This window comes from Haliotis rubra, unplaced genomic scaffold, assembly GCF_003918875.1.
Source record: "Haliotis rubra isolate DU_JTF1 unplaced genomic scaffold, ASM391887v1 Scf6, whole genome shotgun sequence".
NCBI classification, from domain to species: Eukaryota; Metazoa; Mollusca; class Gastropoda; order Lepetellida; family Haliotidae; genus Haliotis; species Haliotis rubra.
The window spans coordinates 902,671-916,243 of NW_025767301.1; the positions used below are offsets into that span (position 1 = coordinate 902,671).

A 13,573-nucleotide genomic window follows, 5' to 3' on the forward strand; every position below is an offset into this window, starting at 1 on the left:
CTCCCGGGTCTCTCAAATTCGAGGTTTGAGAAAAGCTAAAGATGTGAGAATACTTACTGTTGCTATACTTAAACACACGTGGAAGTTGCTGGCATCGTAGCCTCGCCAGTCTTGGAAGAACTGGGCGCCGGAACAACTGCACAGTGATAAAAACAATGATTAAATAAATAACATCATCATTCGTTGCTGTAAGTACATCTGTTAGCTATGGACAAGATGAAATAAACAAGTGACGTGATCTTAGTGTCGATATGGGCAGTGTTTCTGTTATTAGACTATATATCATGCTGGGTCGGCTTTATGGATGAAGTAAGTTCGGAAGTGGTGCGGCGTTAGATGATCACCTCGTTAGTGAAACCCTCGTGGTGGGTGCTGACAATCCAAGAATAACAATCTGGACTTTAAAAACTCGATCATCGGATTCTGGCACGTCAAAGGGACTCAACTCTATGATAGAGATAGTGTTAGCTGACATCGAAGTAGCAATAGAGGTAGATAACAGCTTAGTTTCTGAAAAGAACTGTGAGAAAAACTGCTTCATGTATATTAAAACGTCCCACTGAGGGACATTCAGAAACCCGGGGAAGAGGTAGACTTGCTTCATTTAGGGCGCTTGCATTCCAAGCAAGGATGGGCTTCAGTGTGAATATGGTTCTGTGAGACAGATTGCGATAGAAGTCGGACTGCTGTTACCAGCTGAAGGGTAGTAGCAACAATTGCAGAAATACTTATAGAAGTAGCGGTAGGAGTGATATGGTATGTTGCAGCTTATATAGATACTGACTATAGGTTGGAGCAGTGGGAGAGAGATGGGTGTGTTGGAGGGTACATAGATACTGACTATAGGTTGGAGCAGTGGGAGAAATGGGTGTGTTGGAGGGTACATAGATACTGACTATAGGTTGGAGCAGTAGGAGAGATGGGTGTGTTGGAGGGCACAAAGATACTGACTATAGGTTGGAGCAGTGGGAGAGATGGGTGTGTTGAGGGAGATACTGACTATAGGTTGGAGCAGTAGGAGAGATGGGTGTGTTGGAGGGCACATAGATACTGACTATAGGTTGGAGCAGTGGGAGAGATGGGTGTGTTGGAGGGTACATAGATACTGACTATAGGTTGGAGCAGTAGGAGAGATGGGTGTGTTGGAGGGTACATAGATGACTATAGGTTGACTATGGGTGTGTTGGAGGGCACTGAGTAGGTTGGAGAGATGGGTGTGTTGGAGGGTACATAGATACTGACTATAGGTTGGAGCAGTAGGAGAGAGATGTGTGTGTTGGAGGGTACATAGATACTGACTATAGGTTGGAGCAGTAGGAGAGTGGGTGGAGGGTTGGAGGGGTTGGACATGGGAGAGAGATACATAGATACTGCTGACTATAGGTTGGAGCAGTAGGAGAGATGGGTGTGTTGGAGGGTACATAGATACTGACTATAGGTTGGAGCAGTGGGCAGCAGTGGAGAGATGGGTGTGTTGGAGGGTACATAGATACTGACTATAGGTTGGAGCAGTGGGAGAGATGGGTGTGTTGGAGGGTACATAGATACTGACTATAGGTTGGAGCAGTGGGAGAGGTTGCACATAGATACTGACATAGGAGATGGGTGTGTTGGAGGGTACATAGATACTGACTATAGGTTGGAGCAGTAGGAGAGATGGGTGTGTTGGAGGGTACATAGATACTGACTATAGGTTGGAGCAGTGGAGAGATGGGTGTGTTGGAGGGTACATAGATAGGTTGGACAGGAGAGATGGGTGTGGAGGGTTGGAGCAGTGGGAGAGATGGGTGTGTTGGAGGGTACATAGATACTGACTATAGGTTGGAGCAGTGGGAGAGATGGGTGTGTTGGAGGGTACATAGATACTGACTATAGGTTGGAGCAGTGGGAGAGATGGGTGTGTTGGAGGGTACATAGATACTGACTATAGGTTGGAGCAGTGGGAGAGATGGGTGTGTTGGAGGGTACATAGATAGATACTGGAGCTATAGGTTGGAGCGACTATAGGTTGGAGCAGTAGGAGAGATGGTGTGTTGGAGGGTACATAGATACTGACTATAGGTTGGAGCAGTGGGAGAGATGGGTGTGTTGGAGGGTACATAGATACTGACTATAGGTTGGAGCAGTAGGAGAGATGGGTGTGTTGGAGGGTACATAGATACTGACTATAAGTTGGAGCTCACCTGGCTAAGTTTATCCCGTGGTCACCTGGCTACGTGGTCATTAGCCGTCATGAACTGCTGACACACGTGGCTGAATCCCGCGCTGATAGTACAGGCAGAGACCAGCACCAGCACCAAGACGGCCACCTCGCTGGCACAGTGGACCAGAAACCACAGACGGGCGATGTCCACCCTGGACAGACGAACATGACCAGCAGATCAAATACAGCAGATTAAAAGGGGAAAGGGCTATTGATTAGTCTTTCATTTTGACTACATTGGGTTTTTAGCATGTGTTTGTTTGTATGGTTTGTTTGTTTCAGCAATATTCCAGCAGTCTGTACACAATCGGATCTCGAACAGTGATCAACAGCTTGAGAATCGATCTACGCCATTGGGATACGATGACCTGTGTCAAAAAAGCCAGCGAACCTGACAACCCGATCCCGTTAGTCGCTTCTTACGACAAGCATGGGTTACTGAAGATCAATTCTAACCCGGACATCCACGGGTCACATCAAGTAGAAAAGTAACCACACCTCATCACCCCTAACACATGCAATCACCAGACTTTGTTTCAGTGACATCGTGTTCTTACCCTTGCAATAATACCATTTGAAGCGCCATAAAATCTACTATTTACGCACACCTGTTTTCTGAGACGTTGGCGTGTGTTATCACAAACCAGTTCTTTACTTACTCACATCCTTTACACAGCCTCAGGTTTGTGCCTAAGACATGTTTGATTTCCGACATGGGTACAGTGTGTGAAGCGCATTTTTAGTGTCCATCGACGTGATATTGCTGGGATATTGCTAACAGGTTGTCAACCAATATTGAAACCAATACTCTCACCCAGTTTATCATCGTACCCAGATCGGGTGAGGTGAAATTGGGTTTAACGTCGTGCTCATATGACGACGCGCATGCGTGTGTATGTGTATGTGCGGCTGCCTGTACTAGCCCAGACTTAAGCTGGTTTTATAGTGCTAGCCCACTGAGATACCATGCCGCAGTGAAGCATGAATACCCCACTCAGACACATACTGACTCCGAGCCGACAAGTCCTTGTTGTACCCATTAATGCCCTGCACCAGGCAGGGACCAACAAGTACCATATTTTAACGTCTTTTGATATGACGCGGTCGGGTATCGAACCCGCGGCCTTCCGCTCTCCGGGCGGACGCTCTAACCACTACACCACGGAGGCGGTCGTACCCAGATCGGGGTAGATGACAGTAATATTTGTCATTTTGACGTTAACGTCACCCCTTTCACTTAACGACTACTTACTCTTTGTTTTTCTTCTGTTTAAAATACAAGAACACGTATCCGCCTGCTGCAACGCTGGCGTAGATGAGAGAGAAGGCGACAGCGATGATGATGTTGTAGTCGCAGACGGAGGCGTCAGATGGGAAATGAACTCCAAAATGCCGGTTTGGGGCGCCGACGGTGACATTGTAGATGACGTCTGCGTACAGAAGACATCGGTGACCAAAGTTGATCTGAAAAACGTGGCATTAAAATGAGCATCTAGCGTGTAGAAAATGTTCCACCTGTTAGTACATACATTCCTCAATAACGGTTACCCTGAAATAAGAAAATATTTCATGTCTTCATGGGAATGAATTGTATTTTATACCGCTTTGAATGTTATTTCAATTACGTCACTGTGGTTGGTTGGTTGGTTGGTTGGTTGATTCTGAACTTAGCAATATTCTAACTTCATGACGCTGATCTGTAAACAATCGATTCTTGATTTGACAAGCAAGTGATTGACATCATATGCGTCAATTCAAACAGTTTGGATATACTGACATACAGTCATGGAGGAACATGGTCGCCACAAGCTTTGTATCTACATACACCATTGTTCTATAAACGCCTTGCTAAATATAAATAATAATCTGATAAAATGCATGATGTGAAATCCTGATGAAAAGTTTACATGTGTTCATGTAGGTTTAGAGTAAGACACGATGATGAACCGCAGAGCTTTTCACCTAAGCGTTCTTCAAGGCAACGTATATCTATACATATTTGCGTAACCCCGCGCCGCCCCTCTTGTAAGTAAACCACAACCGTATTTGCTGAGCTGTCACTGGAGAGGTTGATAGTATTTGCTTGTCGATGTCAAGTGGATCTTCACCCAGCTTTGTAGATTTCAATTGTCAATTGTATACAGGTCAAGACCTATGTTCAGAGCTTTCATCGGAGTAAATGTTGATGTGATACTTCAGAAAGAAACAAAGATGTTGCCATCTTTCAGTCACGATAACTATGCATGATTATCAGATAGTAGTTGAAACAGTGAGGTTAGGTGCTAACCCTTTGGAGGGTTCTGAAACTTTTTGCTTTTGAATATTGTGAGTGTGTGTGTGCGTGCGTGCGTGCGTGCGTGCGTGTGTGTGTGTGAATCAAGTATTCACTGTCAGTATTTAGCACTTACTAGGTCAAGATCTTGTGCTTTTTACCACACATAGCGTATTGAATGAGCAACAATTCAAGCCATCAATCTCAACGGATTTGATTTTGAAATGACTGCGATATCAAACACGAATCTCATTCCATGATCGACTATCCGAACAACGGTTTCAGGCTTGCGGACACTCTCCTACCCAGAGTTCCATGCGGCAAGCCAGCATAGTACCTCTGCAACAGGCCAGAAAAATGTGACGATTCGTCACATCTTGCAATGTCCATTCAATATAATGTACAGATTTCTTTTACTCTTTTATTTTTTGACGAGTCTACACATCTAACTAAACATCTTTAATAGAATGGTTTAGTTTCACTGAGAAAATATCCAAAAACATGTAACACTATTTCGATTTGCGTAGCGATCCTTTGTACGGCTCCACGTGCAGTCATCGGAGCCGACGGAGAGCAAACGATGCAGCCAGTTTGATATCTAAATATGTTATGTTAAGTCATCGCTGTGCCGGAGTGTGGCTTGCGGAATGACATAGGTGGGGGGATAACTCTAATTGACAACTAGGAGATAGGCTTGTTGAATCGGTAGAGTGCCTGATAGCTATATTTAAGTATATTTGGAGATAAAGATTTGGTGTTTGACCCTAGATGTATTATCTATAGATAAATATTGATTAAATCAGACGTTCCAACCACGAAACACGTTTTTGTGATTCGAATGCAGCATTCACGAAACTGCTTCCAAGTTGGAGATCCAGCATTGAGATCATCTGACCAAAGAACTACTACAGTCGTCCTGTCCGTCGGGATCAGTGTGTTCAATGCATATTGTATACAACATGTGAATGCATTACACAGGCGATAGGACTGACTCACAGAAACACAAAACATATATCTTCATAACTGTCGCTTCCAGTTAGTGTCATTTACATAACACTGATAGACGTAACTTTCAATTTCGGCTTCCTTCATTAACATAACAATGACACCCGCTATTTTCATTGTCAGTTGCTGTCATTTCCATAATATTGATATCATTGCAATTTCGGTTGCTGTCACAGACTGGGCTATTGACCGTGCCAGGGGGTGTCGCTAATTCATTACATGTGACCTGTGTTTCAGGCAGAGAAATTAACATGATAAAATTAGTATCACCGCATTTACTCTAAGACCATGTATCTAAGGGATAAGTTTACGACTTCCTTGATGATCATTATTGATTTATATACCTATCTACTGGGGATTTATTAATATAATATCTGTATTTATAAATCAGGTTTTATGACCAGTTGCTGTCTCTTTAAGGACGGAATTAGAACTGATACAGGTGAGAAGATTGTGAAAAAATATAAGAACAAATGGACATAAATATAGATCGAGCAGCGACAGTGAAACAAGGGCCTATAAACCTTCGTCGGGATGACGTACAGGAGTCACGACCTTGTATGGTTGTCGTCCTCGTGTCTCGACCTAGCTGTAGTGGTTCTCCAGCCACACGTCCTTTCATAATCTTATGACCTACACTTCTATTGGAAAAGTTTGACTGACACTGCTGACCCTGGTATATTGCTGATTCTGCATAAAAATGTATTTATTATAACTCGGACCTATGCCTACTTCAGCTGTATCTCTTACTTGCTATAACACGTGTCGTATATATGATGTGTACCTACGTCCCTTGATTAACTGCCCCTTGTCATGTGGACACAATGCCAGTGTGTACACACTGCCCGTCCACCGGGGCCCTAGAATCTACTTGAGAGGTGACTGCTACGAATATATGTCACTGGCATAAAACACTCATGTTTGATTCATGCAACAAATGCTACAGACACGTGCAGTTATATACTACTCGACAGAAGCCTAGGAGCAGCCGGCATGGCTTAACTACAGTAATATGAAAGTATAGGGATTTCCTTAACTTCTTTAGAGTAGAATATACACAACCATGGGATGGGCTACAGTAAAATGAAGGTACCAAACGTTGTTATCGGGTCACGAAAATATCATGTGCTATGCTATTTCAGTGTTGTAGTGAGTGAGTGAGTTTAGTTTTATGCCGCTTTTCGCAATATTGCAGCAATATCACGGCGGGGTTTATCATGTGGAGAATCGAACCCGCCTTTTCGGCGTGACGAGCGAACGCTTTAACCACTAGGCTACGCCACCGCCCCTTCAGCGTTTTAGAATCACTGTTACCATACTATAAAACAGATAATTCGAACTTCAGTATCTCGACATATCGTTTAAGATATTACACTCCCTTTACAAGCATTGTTTACAAAGTACATCAACATTTATTCTGATATCCAGTGTAACAAACGATTTTCTTGCAGTTTGTACCGTCGTGTTTTCTGCTTACACGGACTTTGTTTCATGGTGTTCAAAGCTGGCCTGGTCTCGTAATGAAATTTGTACTGAGGCTGTTTTAGACGGGGCGTAGCTGGTTGAGCAAATACAGTTGTTTACTTGTCTATTTCAGCCGTCAACCAATTCAAGGTTTAGCTGGCAACGATCTGTCATCTCGTTGAGTAATGCTACAAATTACGATGTTATGGCGGTGAACATAAATACTGGATCCCCGCGCCCCCTTCCCCTAGTGATGATATACCAATAAAATGGGGAAAAACATCTACTCTTGGACGACTGACGTTTGACTGACTGACTGACTGACTGACTGAGTTTGGTTTTACGCCGCTTTTAGCAATATTCCAGCAACATCACGGCGGGGGACACCAGAAATGGGCTTCACACATTGTGCCCATGTGGGAATTCGAACCCGGGTCTATGGCGTGACGAGCCGACTGACGTTTGAAAGTACCCTCGTTATCTAACATTACTGTAGTAGCTTTCTGCCTGTGTTCAGTAGCCCTTTGGTATATTTTGTCTGTTACCTATTCAATCCTTTTGCTGTCGTCATTTTATGAATAGTTACCATTTTAAAAAAGCCTTGAAACTCTTAATCTGTCCACCTCAACACGTTGATAACCTAGGTCAGCGTGACACGGCCCCTACGAGCTGTTACAGTTATGTCAGACGAACACGTGTTGTTCAAAACACACAGCCCAGGTTTGTGTGACAGAAACGATTTTATCTAAATGCACGTCAGCCTAACTGTACCGGTATATAATAACTGCCAATATTGTGGCTGTTTCAATTTCACAGCATTTCTACCATCGTCGCTTCCCTTGTATGAACACAGGCTAACGGCCATCGTCACTCCAATCCTCGAACCCACTAACGGTCATCGTCACTCCGATCCTCGAACTCAGACTAACGACATCTTTGTTAATGTATAGGACTAACGATAATCGTAAATATGCGTTACGGAATGGAATTAACGCCATTCGTACGTCTGTCTTACAATAAAGGAGTTACGGCAATCATAGGTCCGGGGTTTGGTATACGGCTTACAACAGTAGGAGGTCTATGTGAAAGAACAGAGTTAAGACAGTCGTGCAGCTGTGTTAAAGTAAATGGTAACGGTAGTCCTAGGTAGTTCTGTTAAAGTGCAGGGCTTCGCCAGTCGCGCAGCTGTAAAAGGTTACGGTAGTCCTAGGTAGGTGTGTGTTAAAGTACAGTGTTACGATAGTTGTGCAGCTGTGTTAAAGTAAAATGTTACGGTAGTCCTAGGTTGGTCTCTATTAAAGTATAGGGTTTCGCCAGTCGCGCAGCTGTAAAAAGTTACGGTAGTCCTAGGTAGGTCTCTATTAAAGTATAGGGTTTCGCCAGTCGCGCTGATGTAAAAGGTTACGGTAGTCCTAGGTAGGTCTGTGTTAATGTACAGTGTTACGACAGTCGTGCAGCTGTGTTAAAGTAAAAAATTACGGTAGTCCTAGGTAGGTCTGTGTTAAAGTATAGGGTTACGACAGCCGTGCAGCTGCGTTAAAGTAAATGGTAACGGCAGTCCTAGGTAGTGCTGTGTTAAAGTGCAGGGTTACGCAGCGCGCAGCTGTAAAATATTAAAGTAAAAGTAAATGACAGTAACTGTGTTAATGTAAAGGGCGGTAGTCCTAGGTAGGTCTAGGTAGCCGTGCAGCTGTGTTTAAAGTGCAGGGTTACGCCAGTCGCGCAGCTGTAAAATATTACGGTAGTCCTTGGTAGTTCTGTGTTAAAGTACAGGGTTACGACAGTCGTTCTCCTGTGTTAATGTAAAAGGTTACGGTAGTCCTAGGTAGGTCTGTGTTAAAGTAGCAGGGTTACGACAGCCGTGCAGCTGTGTTAAAGTTAATGGTAACGGCAGTCCTAGGTAGGTCTGTGTTAAAGTGTAGGGTTACGGTAGTCCTAGGTAGGTCTGTGTTAAAGTGTAGGGTTACGGTAGTCCTAGGTAGGTCTGTGTTAAAGTATAGGGTTACGACAGTCGTGAAACACGAGGGTCATGGCGGTCTCTGTGTAGACAAGTCTCAAACCAATGGTACAACCGTATAAGTTTAAACATATACTATCAAAGTATACTTTGTGTAAGGGGTGTGACACAACAAAAGAAATCACTGAATACACACGATTCGTTACGCCTATCGTCAACGGCCTCCAATACACCCATTTCATCCCCATCAGTCAAGCTACCAAACTCGTCAGCACAACAGGACAGTCACTAAACCAATTGGAAACACAGTGATGGCGATTCCTGTCAACACTGAGAGGAGCTTCTGTATATACACGATAGGTATTTCAGATGCAACTGATAGGTGAACCTAGAAAAACCTAAACAAATTCCTCCATTGTGAAAGTAGCGCGGGGATTAGGGACGGGGTGAACGAGTGGCCATACATTAAAGATACCACGGGGATTATTTATTGGTGGTTGCTAGGATACAGTTTGATGTAGGCCGGGTTTCTTGGAAATGTCGTCGGTAAAATAGCCCTGTTGCCTAGCGGTGTGTTTTTTATGTGGGAACGTTCATTGTTTGTTTGTGAGAAGCTTGGCCACATGGTGTGCAGTGTCCGTCTACAGCAAAATGCAGCTGATGAAGAAAAACAATGTTTATAAAGAATTCCCAGTTATCAGGATGAGTCTCCCAAGAAGGGAGTTATATACAGTGCGGTCCCTTTAAACCGGACCATCGTAATCTACACCCTTATGGGGGTTTTTATAAGTAAGGTTTTCGTAATGTGATTCCTATGATACTTGCTGGTTAAGTGGTTGTGGACTGAATATACACCAAATTGTTATGCAACATTGTACTTTGAAGATGAGGTGGTGGGGTAGACTGGTGGTTAAAGCGTTCGCTCGTCACGCCGAAGACCCGAGTTCGATTCCCCACATGGATACAATGTGTGAAGCCCATTTCTAGTGTCCCCACACCGTGATATTGCGGCGTAAAACTAAACTCACTCACTCGCTTTGAAGATGAAGATATGTCTGAGAGTAGTGTTGAAGATATCAGGTGGTGTTTGATTCCAGTGACATGATGGCTTGTATTCTTACTCTCTTCATGCTTGTGATCGCGACCATGTTTAGATAATTTGCATAATCCTGCATACTTTATTTCAAAAGGCCCTTGTTGGGAGATACAGACTCGGGTGGGCTGTTACGCTGTGACCTAAAAAACACTCATTTCATTCACAGAGGACTTCTCATGACCTTTAACCAGTGGGCCTATATTTAACATCAGTCACGGTGGAGGTTCTGTGAATTTATGTGAGGGTGGAGTGGGTCTCAAGGAAAGCCTCCATATTAGAAGCCTGAAGCGTTTAGATTCATTCAGCCGTGCCGTTTCCTCCCACGAACACACTGTGTGGGCTTCAGCGTTAACGTCGGACAATAAACATCATATATTGACCCGTGAATAAACTCAATCAGCAATGTAAACAGCCTTGCAAAATAAACAACACCCATCTTTGATAGTGGCTAAATATATACCAACCAAAACTGGTTATTCGATGTGGATGTATCTGAAAGGGTGGTCTTGTTGTGTTTTGGGACATAAGTTTGCAATGTTTTGGTGACTGTTCTCAGCCAAGTAACGTTTTGATAATGTTTGTATTTTTGGAATCAAATGACATTTTCAAGTGAACACTTGTATTTTCCCTCTTTCGGTTCAAGGGGCGGTGGAGTAGCCTAATGGTTAAAATGTCCGCTTGTTACGCTGAAGCCCCGGGTTCGATTCCTCACATGTGTTCAATGTGTGAAGCCCATTTCTGGTGTTCCCCGCCGTGATATTGCTGGAATATTGCTAAAAGCGGCGTAAAACCATACACACTCACTCACTCTTTAAGTTTAAACTAATAAAAATCGGAGAATGACGTTTTTGCGGGCGCGATGAATGGACGATCAATCTTTCAATGTACTGCTTACATCATGAAGAACGGAAATATCCTCCGACCACCCGGCAGCCACCACCCCAAATTTCTCACAGACGCACCCCGGCCCAAACTTTTTCTCCCATCCCCCGACTGCCCTATACAGATATGCGCTTTATCATCTACTTTTACGCCCACTGCTGATGTACGTGACAGGGCAATTCTTTGTTTTGTGTACGTGACTTAAGAGTGGAGTGCATCTTCCACGTCCATTGCCATCACTACTAAGTCTTATCTCAAGAAGACGTTTGCCTAAGGCAGTGTTTTACCTTACGTCTTTGCATTTTTCTTCATTCGAGTTAGCTTTGCTGTTTTGTGCTAAAATGGAACTGACCTTGTGATGCATTCAGACCACGTATTATTCCAATCTTCAGGTCTTTGGAAACATTTTAGGGCTTCAGTTCATTCTTATCGCTGAACGTTAAACAGGAGAAGTCTTGTGATGTACGTTTCACACAGAAAATTTAATCTTGTCATAATATCTGCTACGTGGATGACATATCACAATAAGTATATCAATTGTTGCGACAAATTACTGAATTTCCTCCTTAACTATTAATAAATGCTTTTAGACGCCCTCTCCGTTTGAAAGCGGCATTTTTGTATTAAACGTACTAGTGGTTACGCTTTCTGATCTAAAGGTGTTTAATGTCAATGAATCAAGTAGTTGCAAGTACATGCATCACATTGTATTATTGGCCGTGCCTCAACCATATCTGTGATACATTCGTTTACATAATTCAGTGTAAATATAGATGGTGACAGGCGGGCACCTTGCTTGAACCCTTCATCTCAGACGACGATTTTGTGAAGATCCCTTCTTCGTTAATTAAATGTATGTACAACATAATCAAAGAAACATCTATGGATGCATCCTTTGTAAAGTGATACATGACACTCGGCACAAATCATTAGCAATCCTAGTCGTCGTTTATGCCCCCAAACGAGTCTCATTAAATGACCGACTATTCCTGTTTACCTGGTTTACCTTGTTTCATGTGGGCCGACTCATAGTTGACGTCGAAAATTATAGACCTGGGCCCCGTTTCACAAAGCTCTCGTAAGCCTAAGATCTCGTAACTTTTCTCGTAGCATTCGTACCTCCTATACTGTAACATAGGGAGTACGAATGCTACGAGAAAAGTCGGCCCTGTTTGCCGAGGATGGGTCGGGCGAATTATACCACACTTCAGTCACTTTTGACCACTTCATTCACTGCAACCTTGAATAACCGAATGACTTAATAATTCACTCACAACTAACTGATTGAGTATGAAGATTTAGGTTTAAAGCATTTGACTTGTTAAATTCCTTGTTGAGACTTATTATGGCCCGAAACGTATTTCAAACACTCAATGAAACCTATATGCAAATACCTCAATGGATGTATATATATCCCCTCGTACTCCCTACCATTACCTGATGAAGGAGCAAGCATATGTTCCGAAACGTTGTGTTATTCACAATAAAGAAGTTGACATCCATAAATCTTGCTGTTCTTATTTAAGCAAATACGTTAAACTATTAATCTGTGAAAGATCAAAAAGGATTATATCCAAAGAACAAAAGGATTACTTTGTCATCACTTGATTAAGTTACACAATCTAGTGTTTCACTGGAGTCAGTGTATATATCTCAGTGTAAAGAGAGCAGGCACAACACCCTAACCTTTGACAGTGTGAGGAATGTGTAGGTTGAGCTACGTGTTACTGAGAATACATGAATGGTTTGATTACCACAGAGGAGCAATGTCTCACGTTATGCGCACAATTAGGAATACATTGTCCTTTTATTGTTGATCATGTTGACGTTTCTGGACCCATACCATTGTTGCCAGACCCGAGGATTGGTCGGGAATGCGTACTGGGATGAAGTGGACGACACGTTGTTTTAGTAGGATCACAATGGCATAACGTAGACAATCCGTTAAGAGCACTGTCATGCGAACTGTCGAGTATACTGGTTAACTCTTTCATTGTTGAGTGAGTGAGTGAATGTGCTTTAGCAATATCCCAGCAATATCACGACATGGACACCAGAAATGGGCTTCACACATTGTACCCATGTGGGGAATCGAACCCGGGTCTTCGGCGTGACGAGCGAACGCTTTAACCACTAGGCTACCCCACCGTCCCCTTTCATTGCTGAAACGAGTAGTCATTTGTCACATATGTTAGTTGAGTTGGGCTGAAATTAGTTGAGGTTAGTTGAGATGAAATGGGGTTCAATATTACTGCACCTGTACAGCGACGTGCATGTGCGTGTGCGTGTGCGCGAGATACCATGGCCTAGTTTGTCACTGATACTTTCCTCATTGACTGATTCTGAATCGACCAGTTGTTGTCTTAAATAATCCTCATAAAGCCATATGCCAGGGAAGGGAACCACAGTTAGGCCTACCCTCCATTAGCATGATGAGGCCAGGGACCGAACCACTGACCAGTGACCACTCTCCACGATCTATCCACTAGACCACAGACGCGGTATCACAGATCAGCTAACTATATAGTACTAAGGTAGGGTCTATATACCTATATGTACCTTAGTACTATATAGTACTAAGGTAGGGTCTATATACCTATATGTCTTTCTAACGCTGTTTCTAAGCGTGACATGCCCCTGTGGTTGTGGCGTGCTCCATGCGCATCACTCGGAAGCGATCGTACGGAAAATAGT

At 43.4% G+C, this 13,573-nt stretch overlaps 1 protein-coding gene and 1 long non-coding RNA gene across 2 annotated transcripts in view; one reads left to right on the top strand and one right to left on the bottom strand.

The window, feature by feature from the left end:
* The window catches only part of LOC124255325, a 47,625-nt gene that overhangs the window by 3,001 nt on the left and 31,051 nt on the right, over positions 1-13,573 (bottom strand). The window contains exons 2-4 of the mRNA XM_046689216.1: positions 3,456-3,667; positions 2,184-2,355; positions 58-136 (exon numbers count right to left, since the gene is read on the bottom strand). Of these exons, the coding sequence (XP_046545172.1) occupies positions 2,205-2,355; positions 3,456-3,667 (363 nt within the window). The 3' untranslated portion in view covers positions 58-136; positions 2,184-2,204. The remainder of the gene's footprint in view (positions 1-57; positions 137-2,183; positions 2,356-3,455; positions 3,668-13,573) is intronic.
* Positions 1,652-2,126, top strand: LOC124255326. Its single transcript, XR_006892670.1, has 3 exons — positions 1,652-1,693; positions 1,821-1,930; positions 2,062-2,126. It is a non-coding gene; the product is annotated as an uncharacterized LOC124255326 (long non-coding RNA).